The 15,089-nt window shown below is 42.1% G+C and overlaps 2 protein-coding genes across 5 annotated transcripts in view; one reads left to right on the top strand and one right to left on the bottom strand.

Annotated features, from left to right (window-relative positions):
- Positions 1-2,208, bottom strand: part of Iqcb1 (IQ motif containing B1) — a 46,591-nt gene extending 44,383 nt beyond the window's left edge. Inside the window, exons 1-2 of the mRNA XM_060370345.1 lie at positions 2,083-2,208; positions 1,552-1,621 (exon numbers count right to left, since the gene is read on the bottom strand). The gene's annotated coding sequence lies outside the window, so the exon portion shown is untranslated. The remainder of the gene's footprint in view (positions 1-1,551; positions 1,622-2,082) is intronic.
- A 69-nt stretch (positions 2,209-2,277) lies between these two features.
- Positions 2,278-15,089, top strand: part of Eaf2 (ELL associated factor 2) — a 29,973-nt gene continuing 17,161 nt past the window's right edge. The window contains exons 1-2 of one of the 4 annotated variants that reach the window (XM_060370346.1): positions 2,278-2,494; positions 5,854-5,948. In XM_060370346.1, the coding sequence (XP_060226329.1) occupies positions 2,389-2,494; positions 5,854-5,948 (201 nt within the window). In that variant the 5' untranslated portion in view covers positions 2,278-2,388. The remainder of the gene's footprint in view (positions 2,495-5,853; positions 5,949-15,089) is intronic. The other 3 variants (XM_021664602.2, XM_060370347.1, XM_060370348.1) reach the window with 3 other exon arrangements.

Raw genomic sequence — 15,089 nt, 5'->3', positions numbered from 1 at the left:
AAATGTTATGTAACTATAACAAAATTAAAAACTATTCATAATGAATCAATTCTAAAATTTAAAAAGTCCATATCTCAATTTTCTTACCAAACCTTTTCTATATAAGCCATAAGTATCTGAAGCTCAAAGTATCATTTAATATAAAACACTTTTACTTAATAAACTGATAACATAGTCTTATTATGAGTTAAAAATATACTAAGTGGGTTTTAATGAATTATTTTATCTTCACAATAGGACTATGAAGTAATGCCCATAATCGAGATTCCAGTGTGCAGTTAAGAAAAATAAAACTTGCTGGGATAGGTGGCACATGCCTTTAATTCCAGGACTCAGGGAGGCAGAGAGACAGGCAGATCTCTGTGAGTTCGAGGCCAGCCTGGTCTGGTCTGGTCTACAAAGTAAGTCCAGGACAGCCAAGGCAACACAGAGAAACCCTGTCTCAATAAAGAAAGACAGAGAGACAACTTTGTTGGATATAGTGGCATATTCCTTTTAATCCCAGCACTTGGGAAGCAGAGGCAGGTGGATCTTTGTGCATTTGAGGCCAGCATTTGTATAGTAAGTCCCAGGACAATCAGAAGTACATAGTGAGACCCTCTTCTTGAGTAAAATATAAATCTTTAATAGACAAGTTCACTAAAGCTATTTTAAAGAAAGACCAATAAAATTCCTAGCATGTAGAAGAGGCAAAACGTTCCTACAGAATGCATGTTAATTTCCTTATTCTTTCTAGTCTACATTATTCTATCTGTTCTTTGTAAGGGTGCATCAAAATATTTTTAAACATTCCCTTTACTGAAGGTCATTCAGGTTGCAAGTTCTTTTATCCAATATGGCAATAAAAATCAATGTGCCAAGTACGTATGCACTCATTTGTCCTACAGAACAATCCCCTGGACATCAGCCATAAAACCAACAGCCTGCACTTCTCTAAACCAATATTTTCATCTGTGAACAGAGCAGCCATTCCTAGTCCCTAGAATTTAGAATTTAAAAAAGGCCGCCACCAATGATGCCTTAAACTATTAAAGTATAGCTGGACTCTAAATAATCATTCAGAGAGCTGTGTGTATTACAAATTGTTCTACTTCCCTACACGTATTAATTGACTTAACCATCTCAACGATTCTAAGGGACGCGTATTACTTTTTACGTAGATATCATCATTATTTCCCCAATTCTAATAATAAACACATTTGTTAGATTTCGCATTGACAGTATGAAGCTGGAGTCCAAACCCAGAGATCCTGGTTCCAGAACCTTCGTGCATAAACATCACATAAAACAGTGTCCACGCACTTTTAAAGGGTTGAAGGCAAACACAATCACCCACCTGGAAAAATAAATTGACAAATCTGCTTAAGGTTTTATAGTGGAGGAGACGGTCACACAATTAGCCTGAAAAACCACCCATCGGAGCAACTCTCTGTAAATTTTCTCTGAATTCTCCTCCAATACAATAGCCGCTTTCTCCCACTTTAAAATGCTCCCGTGAGGTGTCAAGGGTGGGGGTGGGGGGGGAAATGACTTATCAATGAATGTGCTCACCCTGTTGCTAGACTGATCCTCGAGGAATCAAAGAGTTCCAGGCCGTGTCCTTCACGGCCTCCAGGAATCGCTAGGGTGTAAACGAACGCCAGAAACCTAAAGCAGTCAGTTACTCCTAATCCTAAACTCCAAGGCACCCTCCCCGCCCCCCCGGAAACGCCCCCTTCCTCAGGTCCAAACCCAGGCGGGGAGAGGCCTGCGGTTAAAGCTTTAAAAGCCGCCATCGAAGGTAACTGCGTCGCCTTCGGAGGCTTCCAGTCCGGTCCCGGCACCTGAGGGGGCGCGGCCGGGGTTCCAGAACCCGCCTCGGGGGCATCGAGACCTCAGGGAGCCAAAGGCCTGGGCCCAGCCGCCTCCTCCCCTCAGGCGTCCGTTTCCACAGCAAACCTGCGGGCCGGGCGCCAAGGAGGCCCACGCTCGCGTTGGCAGGCCCCGCCACGCCGGTGCCCGAGGCTTCGGGGCCCTGCGTCCCAGCTTCCCCGGGCCCCCGGGGCCTTCGCCCACCCCCAGCCGCCATCTCAGGCCTGTTACCTCATCCCCGGCCCGCGTCCGTCCACCTCAGGGCCCAACCCGCACCATGCACCTCGGCGCAGCTGCGTTCGCCGAGCTGCGTGCGTCGCGACGCGGGAAGGGGGTCTAAGGGGCGGGGGCGGGGGCGGGGCAGGGCAGGGGAGGGGCTTCAGGCGAGGAGGCGTGGCGACTGTCTCCAGACGGCCAATCAGGACTGGAGTAGCTCCGGGGGGCGGGGCCACGCATCTAGACCGGCCCGGCCCTCCCGGAGCTCAGGCTAGCAGCCTCTGCAGCCGTTCCAGAAGGCTGCGGCGGCGGACGACGGGGATGAATGGACCGGCCGGACTCGCCAACCTGGACCGTCGCGAGCGGGTCCTCCGATTAGGGGAAAGTTTTGAGAAGCAGCCGCGCTGCGCGTTCCACACCGTGCGCTGTGAGTGCGGACGGTCCGGGGCAACCCTCCCCCCCCCCACACACACACCGGGGTACCTCTTGGGATGGGAGGGGTGGCGCGGAGAAGGACTCCTCGGAGTTCTGGAGTTCTGTCCCCGCGCCCCGTCGCTCTCCGGGAGACCCGGGGGCAGCGTGGTCCACCGTCCTGTCCCCCGGCCTCGGTGCGGACCCCCGGCGTCCCGCCGCTGCTGGAGGCGCCTGCGAGGGTGTGAGAGGGACTGACAGGCGGGAGGGGAAGTTCTGTGGCGCGGATCTGCTGGGGTGGCTGGGGAGACCCGCGCGACAAGCGGAGGGGGCGGACGTGGAAAGGTGACAGATGGGACAAAGGACGGCCGGACGCAGGGCAAAAGTGATGCCGAGAGGCCGTAGGGTCCTCTCTTCCCGGTTTTCACTTGTCCTCCCTCTGGCGGGTGAGGGTTCTCATTTAGGTATTCGTGGAAGAGGCTGTCAGCTACCCCAATAGTCTGTATCACTTTCGGGTTTCAGACTTAATGGTCAGCCAAGTAATTACCAATTATCAAACACTGAAAGTTTTCTTTTTTCTTTTCTAATTTCTTTAAGGTTTTGTTTTGTTTTGTTTTTAACCTCACAATGATTTCAACCCTTTGGTTTTCTTTTTGCTCTCTAGAATTTATTTTAATAAGTTTTCTTTAATATTGTTGGAAAAAAGGTTATAATGGTCCTTTTCGCTGTAGAAAATAAGTGATATAGATGCCAGTACGAAAAATATAACTTGATTTTGTATGTAAAACTCCTTTTTTTGCATAACAGACCTGAGAATTCTAAAGCATAAAGGAAACGGCACTGAGTCGTGACCTCTGGTGTGTGTATGTGCGTGCGCGCGCACACGTGTGAGTGCGTGCGTGCGTGTGTCTGTGTGTGTGTGTGAGATAAACTGTAAAGCAGATTTTTTTTCACATATTTTCTCCAGCCCAGCTCTTCTTTACTGTCTCATTGTTCTACATTCCTCAATCATTCTGTCCTTTTTCTTATATACATTATATTCTAAAACCACCCAATTAAAACTCAGTCATCAAAGTGCAGGTTGTAGACAATCTAGTTATAATAACTCAGTAAGTGCAGAAGAACCGATGGTTTTAACATTCCATTGATATATTTAAACTTTATAAAAAGCTTATTTTATCAAACTTTTAACAGGCTATTTTTGCTTAATAATTTTTTTGCTTTATTAAGCAAAAATAGCCTGTTTTGTTAGAAAAAATGAAAGAGATTTACCAACAGAACTCTGATGTTGTCCCTTATTTGTTTTGCTTTGGATTACCATCCAGAGTTCCCCACAATGAAACAGTGAGCGCTGTGCAAACCTTGCAATTTCTCTCTCTTGCTTTCAAAAAGCAAGATACTGTTCTTATTTGATCTCTCAGTGCCCTTTTCCCAAGTAGCATGTCTTTTTCCTCTTCCTTCTCAGTATGCAGTAATATTTTTTTTTCAAGCTACAAGGTTTAAATTTGCAAAAATGTCATATGGAGATACATACATATTTTTAAATTTTACATGGATACATGTGGGCCTGAGTGTACCTATATACATCTTAGTGTGCAGGTGCTCTCAAAAGCCACAAGAGAGCCTCAAATCTTCTGTAATGTGGTCGTCAGCAACCTGATGTTGGTGCTGAGAATGGCCCAAGTTCTCTGCAAGAACAGCAACTGCTTGTAACTGCTGAGCCATCTCTCCAGTCCCTTGATGTATATATTTTTATAACTTAGGTGTGCATTCTCTTCTTACAGATACAAATCCAAAATTAAATGAATGAAATACAGCTTTCTAAAAGTGCCTTGCACGTGTTTTAAAGACTTTTATTTATAGATTAATTGATTGATTAATACGGTGTCAGAAATCAAACTCAGGGCCCTTTCATACTAGGCAAGTGGTCTTTCACTGAGCTGCATCCCCAGTTTTGCAAAATTTCTTAAAATGTTGAAAGCATATTTTCCCAATCAGAGTCAAATCCAGCCACAAGAAGGACAATAAGCAAGAATGTGCAAAAGGGTAATAATAATAATAATAAGCACAGAATAAACAAACTTAGATTGCACACAGTCCTGCAGAACACATTAAAAGTGTTTTCAGTCTTTTTTTCCTTTCTTTATTGAATTAAGTATACTATCACACAATCTTTTTAGATTTATTTAAACAAAACTTGCCAGTATCATGAGAACAGGTTCATTTCCTGTGTGACCCTTAGTCTTACTAACTCAGTGAGAAATGGAAACTATACAATAGAGAATTGGGCATTTACGAGGAGCAGATGAACCTAATTTATAACCAACACTCAAACCAATGTTATTTGAAATAAATTATTATTTTGTCTCATATGCAGGGTAAATTTTGCCTGTCTTTTATACTAATGCTCAGATAAGCCTGGCTGTGAACTGTGACCTTCACCAAATATGTACTAATGTGACTTGGAGAACATTCTCCAAGCTTCCAGCCACAGTATTCATATGTGAAAATGCTAATAGCTACCTTTTGCATTCTTTTCTAGAGGATTTGTGGCAACATAAAAACCTAGCACATTATTTAGAACATGGTAAAGAATAAATAATAGTTTTATGAGTTATATTCATAGATGTATGAGGAGCACTAATGCATGTAACTTACTTAATTGTAACAATGACAATATTTAGCAACATAGATTCACTACATAGAGTCTGAATAACTCATTAGAATTAATTTTGGATTTGGGCTACCACCAGCATTGTATTTTACATCTATGTAAGAGCTAATGGTCAGTACATTTCCTGTTTTCAGTGACACCATTTATTATTGTCACAAAATGCTCTGAGAGATAGTGACTACAGAAAGGTTGTCTTCTATTCAAGTGGGCTGACCCGCCAAAAGTAGTAAAGCTTAATGTGAGTAAATATCAGAAATTACATTAATTTAAAATAGGATTTAATTAGAGTTAAGGCTCTTTGACTAGTGTGAATGTTGACATCCTTTCCCTGCCTGTAATGGATTGTACTCCTTACACCACTGACCCAAGAGACTCTCAGCATTTAAGAACACTTGCTGCCTTTCCAAAGGACCTGAATGTCATTCCCAGTACCCACATGGCAACTAACAATTATATCTAACTCCAAACCAGAGGATCCACTGCCCTCTTCTGGCCTCCTTGGGCTCCTGCACAGAGGTGCACATACATACATGGAAGCAAAACATTCAAACACATAAAACAAAAATAATTAAAATAAACAAAAGCAAAAACATCAATGAACTAAAATAATCCTCTTTTAATTGCTTCTGTCAGTATCTGTGTCAGTCAGAAGTAATACATTGTTCTATCTTATAAAAATTGATATTTGTATCTATTTTTAGATGACTTCAAACCTGCTTCTATTGATACTTCTTGTGAAGGAAGTCTTGAGGTTGGCAAAGATGAACAGGTGGCAATAACCCTACCAAATATAGAAGTAAGTAGCTCTATGTATTAAGATAAAAGAGATCTATTTTTACAGGATTTCCACTAAGGTTCGATGAAAATATTTGTATAATTCATATAATAATGGTTGATTAAAATGACTTAGAGACAGTTGTGAGCTGCCTTGGGGGTGCAGGGAATTGAACCTGCGTCCTCTGGAAGAGCAGCTAGTGTTCTTAACCACTGAGCTATCGCTCCAGCCCCCAAAATTATTTTGAAATCAAGAATAACTTCAAGTTCTGATGGTTCTTTTGATAAAGAAGATTTTTAAATCCATTTCTTGTCTCGGTTTTTGTATTAACAAACAGAAAAAGCAAATAAAAATGAAGTCTGTAGACCAGTTAAATACTGTGAATTCATACATTTTATAAGCATTTTTTGAAAGAATAAATAATAATGATGGCAAACGTTTATTGAACATGGCATGGATGGTCTCATATACTATTGCTTAGTGATTTTTATATACTACCTACTTAATTTTATTTAATCTCTACAATAAGTACTAGGAGTTCGTGCTTATTTTATAGCGAAGGAAACCGAGGCTTGAAGAAGGTAAATAGTTTGCAGAAGAGTATAAAGCTGATAAGTGACAGTCAGGACTGTACTACCGTGGAATGTGCGGTTCACCATATTACCCATACCCTTCCACATACATGTACCTCCACATTGCTCAGTCCATGCCACACGCTGTCTCAAGGACTTTAATGTTCATAGTCTGGAAGAGGAGGTATTACCATTCCAGTTTTAACTAGAGGAACAGCCCCAGAGAGGGGCATTTTCTCTCCTATAAGTAGCTGGCAGAACAGGTCCCCTGAGTTGTAAAACCCTGTTGTTTGACCATATTATTAATCCATCCCAGGGATCACATCTATCCCCCCTCCCCCCGCGTTTGCAGCAAACTTACCTCTCAAGCAGTTATGATGGTCATAGCTTTTTAAATAAACTATCTGAAACTTCTTCTACCTGGCCTTGCTTGGGTAGCTCTTCTTGTCCCACACCCCCAGGCAGGTGTCAGGGGACGGCGCGGGGGGTGGGGAGCTTTAACATGCTGGGGCCTGCTGTTTTCCTGTGGGATCTGCTTCCCTCTGAACATCTGCACGTTTCATTTTCACACTCTCGGTAAGTCTGCTTCCAAGTAGAAGGGCTAGGAGGACATAGAGAAGTCCAGAGTTCTAAGAGGCTCACTGAGCTCTTTCCTGTCCAGCCGGTTTGGGACAGTTTTATTTAAGGACACTGCACATAGTACCCAGCACACTTAAACAAACAAATACAGATACTGCTAATGTCAAACATAGAATAACAGACAAAATGTTCCTCTAAGACTTCTGATATGGTGTAGAAGATGAAGTTGAACTACAAATAATTTTTTCTTTTTTTTAAAAAAAAAGATTTAATTTGGGGCTGGAGAGATGGCTTAGAGGTTAAGAGAACTAGCTGTACTTCCAAGGGTCCTGAGTTTAATTCCCAGCAACCACACGGTGGCTCATAACCATCTGTAATTAAATCTAGTGCCCTCTCCTGGGATGCAGGCACACACATGCAGGTAGAATACTTTATAAATAACGAATAAAATAAAAGATTTAATTTATATTAGTGTATAGCTGTGTGTGTGTGTGTGTGTATACTTAAATGTAGGTGTTAGTGGAGGCCAAAAGAGGGCGTTGGATCACTGGGAGCTGGAATTATAGGCAGTTTTGAGCCACTCTTGATAGGAACTATACTCAGGTCTTCTGCAAGAGCAGTATATGCTCTTAACTAAGAAGCCATCTTACCAGCACCAAAAGTAAACAATTTTGAGGGCAGAATAGAGATTCTGTATAGAAGACACCACATACAAAACCAGGCCTGCCAATTCTCTCTAGCTTTGCCAAGAAGGGAAGCTCTGAATTTGTCCCTTTCTGGAAGGGGAAGAAGGAACTCTCCAGTGAGCTCCACTGCCTTCTATACTGTCACAAGCAGGTGTGGGCGAGCTATTTCTGAGACAGGAATGACTTAATCCTAGGGTGTGACTCAACCTTTGGGAAAGTGCTGGGCAGATAACTGAGCATGGGAGACTTGAGGATAGTGGCTGTGTGTCTGATGTGGCAGAGCCGCTGAGGGACCAGACATCAGATAGGCTAAAAACGATAACCATAGATAACACTGAAACAGAGTTGCTCACTTAAGCAAGTAGGTGAAAGGGTATATGGAGAAGTATAGGTGAGATTTTATTTCTTTGAATCCATATTTTCTCTTATTGAAAGAAACACCCCTGCCCCCAAATAAGAGATACCATGTTACAAGTTTGCTCTTAAGTCCCCATTTTGCTAAAAAAGGAAGAGTGTCCTGGGTCCAGAACAGCAGCTAATTCTACTTATACCTGCTTTGGTGTATGTATGTAACCATGAGTATATGCTTCATATAAATATAGATGGTTCAATTATTAGTAATCCTTGCCCGACATATCACAATATTATAAAGTTCACACACAGAAACACATATATGTCACCTTTTTCCTACTGAAAGAAATTCAGTTTTACCCCAGATCATTTGAGCATTCCTAAAAGTGGGCCTTGCCATCCTCATTCCAAGTCTTCATTCATGGCTGTGACACGTGGCTGATGGAATGAGACGTGGGAGTCAGGACCGGATTCCAGCGATGAAATCCTTGCTCCACTCTGTGACTTTGGGTGGGGATGTCTTCCCTTGCCATTCAGAGGCTTTCCCTATAAGCTGAGAATAAGTGTCTCAAGCGGCTACGGTAAAGCATGCATGAGATAATGCGCACAGGGAAGCTTTTGTAAAGATGGAATCAGATACCGGAGGTGGACCCATAGGTCACATCAGAGAAGTGGTGCCTTGTCTTCTGTGCCATAGGGAATTACAGCAGTTTATGTAGAGAAGGAATCGAAATCGTTGTCTTGGCTTCTCCCTAAGTTTCCCTTCCCATCGGAATCTACCGAGTTTCTAGGACTTTAATCTTCTCTCCACTGTTCCACATCTATTAGTTTCCGGAAGTAGAACAACAAGGAAGTTGCTGACGAGTGGCTACAGATACCTCAGAGTTGGTGGACTAATGGAGGCAGTCAGACTGGACTGAAGTGACTTAATACTTAAATGTTTGATCCTCTTTGTATAACAAGTCATATCTCCATTTCAAAGAAGTTAAAAGAAAGAGATCTGGAATCAGACTCAAAGGAAGAAGGTGGCTGCTGTTCTCCCTGCTGCCGCCCCCTGCTGCTGCTAGTTCACCCTGCTCCTGTTTGGCTCTTGCTGGTTTGCTGGACTGTTGGATATCCTGACTGCGAAGATTGGGCTTGGCCTCCGGAACTAAGTCTAAAGAGGTCTATGGCCCCTTTCCTCTCTAACCTTTCTCTTCTACCTAGTGTTGGGAGCTTGGAAGGGAGGTAAAGTTATAAGAATCCAAATAAAGTAGATATAAACTATGCCAACAAGTACTTTACTCATATTAACTCATTTAGTCTTTATAACAACCTTGTGAGACAATTGTTTTGTTCATATGAAGTGGGCATCTTTATGTGTTAGCAATTTCTTTTCTTTTTCTACCTTCAGAATATTCTCTTTTTCCTGCGACAGCGTGGCTGCCTTTTGCCTTTTGGCAGTAAGTTACCGTGTGGTAGACATGAGTTAAATCTGCGTGGTCCTGTTCGCTTTCCTGTACCAGGAATTTCATATCCTTCTCCATATTTGTTAAGCTTTATGGCGTTCTCGGTTCCTTCTTAAGCTGTAAAAACCCAAATGTTTGTTTTTTAAAGCACTATATTAAAATTCCATAAACCTTCATTTCTTTTCATTCCTGAAACTTCTTTCTCATTCAGTTGTATAGTTTCTTTAAATGTTTTTAGATCTATTTATTTTATTTTCTGTGTATGAATGTTTTGCCTGGCAGTATGTACACATACCATCTGGTGACTGGTGCCCATGAGGTCAGAGGAAGGTATTAGATCCCCTGGAACTGGAGTTACAGATGGATGTGAGCCACCACATGGATGCTGGGAACCAAACATAGGTCCTCTGCAAGGGCAACAAGTGCTCTCAATCCCCGATTAAAATAATGCTCATTTTTTTTATTCTGAAACTTTCAGTGCTGTGGGCATTTTAATAAATTTTTTAGAAATTCTATGGGCACAGGATATCTCTGCTTTCTGTATCCTGTCTAATTTCTTTTATCAATGCTTCATAGTTTATTATTAGCCAATCACCTGTATATTTTCAAGTAGAGGTTTTCAAGCATATCAATTCTTTCTTCTGTTCGCTCTATCCTGTTACTGGTACCTCCTGTACAGCATTTAAAAGTTTTCTCCTGAATAAATTTTCAGCTCAAAGATTTCAACTTTCAAAAATAAAAATAGTTTCTGTGTCTTTTAAATTTTTCTGTTAGGCTGTTACGCCATTTCCTTGTGTTTCCCTTAAGATTATGAGATTATTGAGTTTCTTTAAATTCTTCACCTGAGAGCTCCCTGTCTGATTACTTCCTAGTCAGTTCCTGGCATTTCATTTTGAGTTGTACGTGTACACGGTTTCACGACAGTTGCTGTTGCTTGTACTGTGTGGCATCATCAAGGCATTAAAGAGCCTGCCATCTTTTTCATTTCCTAATTGACACCCCTCCCCCCTCTCCAGACATTCTAAGCAGGTTTTCTTTTTTTTTTTTCTGAGCCTGTGGTCATTCCCACCATTTCAACACTAGATGGTGCTCAAGTCCAGATTTTTCCAGAGGTTGACTGTGGGTGACTTGTCCCATTTCAATGCTAGAGGGTAATCCAAACCCAGATTTTTACTAAATACACCGTGGGGCTCTGTTCAGAAAGAAATAACGTATGTTTTCTACTTTGGCCTTCTGATGTCAATGGTGCCTATGGAGACTGGAGAGAGGTTGTAGCAACAGTCTTTTCGCTAGGAAGGCTGCTGTTCAGTTGGCCTGAAGCCAACTCCCATACAAAGAAATAGAGTATGTTCTTTGGTAGAGGGTAGGCCTGATGCCTCAGATACCGTAGGCTGTAGTCAGAGCATTCTGCCTGACTCTAGATACCCACTGTGGATAGACTGCACCTAGGTTTTCATGTGATGTCTGTGAATACCAACCCAGTCATCTCTCAGCCTGTGCTTCACCAGCCCAACAGCACAGCCTATGTCGCTATGGGTTGCTCATTGTAAGTGGACCTGTGATCCAGATCTGCTATGATCAACCCCAGAGGCTGTTGGCTGAAAGAGTAGAACGGGACTGCATGTTTTCCCTTGGAACGGTGGCTATCACAGACAGGCCCGGGGAGTGGGACTATTAGCATCAGTCCAGCATCAGGTGTCACCAGCACTGAGTTCCAGGGGGGGAAAAAATCTTATGCTTGCTATAGGTTCTACCCCCACTGAGAAAAGTCTCGCAGTATGTTTTGCATCTTGGGGTTGGGGAAGGCAGGCCGTGGGCCACTCAGGTTGATGTTATTAAGCTAGATCACATGAGTCATACAGCTACGAGGACCCATGCAGTCTTAAACTGTGTTGTTGTTCACAGTGGAGCTGATGAAATGCAGGTCAAAACACAAGTCTGTCCCACCAGGACAGAAATCTCAACCACATAGGAGGTTCAAAAGCCTCGTCTATGAGCTTTGGCCTTCTGATGTCAATGGTGCCTATGGAGACTGGAGAGAGGTTGTAGCAACAGTCTCTTCGCTAGGAAGGCTGCTGTTCAGTTGGCCTGAAGCCAACTCCCATACCTTAGGAGGAGATGACTGTGCTCCAAGCTTACACCATCCCTAGAACTGACGCATTCAAAACTGTTTGGGCCCTTCCACACACAGGTCTAGAAGCTAGGGCCAATCTAGAGTTTCTGTGAGTTCGAGGCCTTCAGTTTTTACTGGGTCTCAGTGTGGGGGGGCCTGGCACTGTGCTCCAAGACAAAGCCTTTGTTTATCTTTTGTTTCTGCCCCTCAGTGGGGAGAGTTCTGCTTTCTGTCAACTGGCCACGCAAGAGATGTGGGGGAAGCAATCAGCTAACTGACCTAACCCAGTCCCAGGTTCGGTCCCAGGTATTAGTCACGGGGAAAGGATCACGGAGCTTTGCCCAACACTGTGACTTACTAGGATGGGCCTGATATTGGTTTTTAGGTCTGAGGACTGAAATGAATTCTCTTTCCTTACCCAGAGATGGAGGTGTTCTTCTCCTTGCAGGGTTGCTTACAGACAGAGTGCTTCAGTTGTCTTTTTGTGGTAGGGTGACCTCTCACCTTGCTTCCTTAGCTCTTTTAAAGATAGTTTAATACATGAATTGCTGTTCAGCTTGGTGTGTCTGAAAGGAGAGATGGTCAAAAGATCTTATTATGCCTCTTGTTCCTCCTTAACTTTTATTTTTGGTCCTGGGGTTGAGCCTAAGCCCTTGCAAATGGTAGGGCAGGTGCTCCATCAGTGGGCTATACTCCCAGCCCACCTAATTTATCCTTTTATGTTCTTAATTAATATTGTTAAGCATCCATTATCTTTAAATTTTTATCATTATTTTGTGTTTATTTCCCTTTCCTGTTATTTATAATCAAACCTGTAATCCTCTGTTATTTATAAAAAACTGTGCTCCTCCAGCTCTTATGAAATCATATAAGGGGGCTGGAGAGATGGCTCAGCGGTTAAGAGCACTGTCTGCTCTTCCAAAGGACCTGGGTTCAATTCTAGCACCCACATGGCAGCTCACTGCCTATAACTCCTGTTCCAGGGGAACTGACCTCTTTACATATGCAGACAAAACACCAATGAAATCATATAAGAAGGGTGTTGGGGATACAGTACTTAGTAGGCCCCTTCTCTCCTCCTTCCCACTGCCATTCTCTGCCACTTTGGCCAAACATGTTTGTCAATGTAGCATTTCAATGCAAAATATCTTTAAATGAAGATTTTTTTTTAGCTTTTACATTATACATTTACAGTCTATTTAAAAATTAACTATATAAAAATGACCAAATTCCTTTTGTTCAATACTGCTATGGCTTCATTCCCATATACTGAGGTTTTGTTCTGATTCATTTGTCCGTGATTCAGAGCCTTTGTCAGACTTTTTCTTAGATCTCAGATAAGCTACGTGCCCTCTTATTTTACATTTTCCTTTGCAGTATGTCTTTTGTCTGACCACTTTATGTCAGTCATCTGTACTGTGTCACAAATGCCTGTGATAATCAGTCTGTAAAGGGAAAAGGTTTCTTTTAACTTCCAGTTTCATTTTACTATTTTTAGTTAGTCATAGCAAAAAAAAAAAAAAAAAGAAAAAAAAAAAGAAAAGAAACCAAAAAGTTTATCTCATAGTCAGGGGAATGACCAGAATCCTCAAATCTCTTTCTACGGTATCCTCTAGTAACTGAAAACCTTCTATAAGGTCCCTCTCCTCCCAAAAGTACCAAGCTAGGTATGATACATGGTCCTTCAGGAACATTTCAGATCCAACTGGAGCATTCTACCCTAGCTCCCAAGGCTCAAATCTATCTCTCAATGCTATACTTGTAGTATACCTCTAAAAGTTCCCGGATTGTTAAATGTTCAAAACTCCAAGTCCATAGTCTTCTCATAAATTTCAGAGACACCCTGGGGCATTGTTCTTTTCATCCAGGTGCAAAGCATTTGGCTTCTTTCTAGTAATATTGATCTTTTTAGCAACTGCCCTTTCATAATGCACCTGTTTCTAACTAACCTGCAAATCTTTATACTCCATTCTTTTCTGGTTCTCACTATAAGTCTGGTTAAAAACAGCAAGTAATACTCATGCTGTAATCTAGGTGCTTTTCTGCCTTGAAGTTTCTTCCGCTAATAAATTCACATTTAAGCTCAACCTCCTGCAAATTCTCAGGGATTAGGGAAAAAAGGCATATATTTATCATGATGATAACAAGAATGGTCTCTAGTTTAATTTGCAGCAAAAATCCTATTTCTATCTCAAACCTCATTGACAGCATCTTCACTCTCCCATATTTCTGTTGGTATTACCGTATTGTCAATTGTAGTTCCAGCAATGACCCCACTTCTTGGTATCTTTGTTTTAGGTTAGCCAGATTTCCATTAAGAACTCCCCTGAGATAATCAGTTTATAAAGAGAAAGGGAAACTTGTATCATGGTTTTAGAGGTTTCATCTCAGAAATTCAAGCTCCAAAGTATCACACATACAAACCAGCTATGCATCATCCTGGATGAGGGTATTAGAGAAGAAATGAAAATATCACGTTGGACCCCATGTATTGGCTTATAGAATATGACTCTTATCCTGAGTATATAATATTTCTAAAAGCATAGAGATTTTAAATCACAAGAACAATATGATTTGATTTGCTTATCAGCGTAACTAGTAACAAAAGTAGAAGGAGAGTAGAGAGAATGATGACAATAATCTAGGTGAAATGTTGATTGAGTCCTCAAGATGAATAAAAGTGAATATGGAGATGTAGGAATTCTTCATGTACTTACTTACATACTTATATACTTGTAAGTTACTTGGCACCTTAAGGAAATGAGCAGAAATTAAGTGTTAAAGGTTAGGAATGACAGGAATTCCACAAGGACCTAATATATCTGGGCACAGGTATCTTTTCTGAGACTGTATCTCCAACCATGGACCATGTATGGATATAAGCTAGAACCCCCACTCGGATGTAGTCCATGGTTGCTCAGTATCCAACTAGGGAACTTGGTTCCCTAGTAAGGGGAACAGAAACTATTTTTGAAATGAACTCAATGGCTGATTCTTTGACTTCCCCCCATCCCCATCTCCGAGGGAGGAGCAGCCTTGCTAGGCCACAGAAGAGGACATTGCAGCCAGTCCTAAAGAAACCTGATAAGCTAGGGTCAGATGGAAGGGGAGGAGGTCCTCCCCTATCAGTGCACTTGGAAAGGGGAAGAGAGGAGATGGGATTGGGAGGGAATAAGGGAGTGGGCTACATCTGGAATACAAAGTTAATAAACTGTAACTAATATTAAAAAAAATAAAGGTTAGGAATGGTGGGTCTGGAGAGATGCATCAGAAATTAAGAGCACTGGCTTCTCTTTCAGAGGATCCAGGTTTAATTCCCAGCACCAACATGCCAGCTCATGGTCTAAAACATCAGTTCCAGAGAAGCTGATGCCCTTTTCTAACCTCTGTGGGCACTGGGCACACACGAGGTA

This window comes from Meriones unguiculatus, chromosome 17 (genome assembly GCF_030254825.1).
Source record: "Meriones unguiculatus strain TT.TT164.6M chromosome 17, Bangor_MerUng_6.1, whole genome shotgun sequence".
NCBI lineage: Eukaryota > Metazoa > Chordata > Mammalia > Rodentia > Muridae > Meriones > Meriones unguiculatus.
This window is presented reverse-complemented; position numbering and strand designations above follow the sequence as displayed.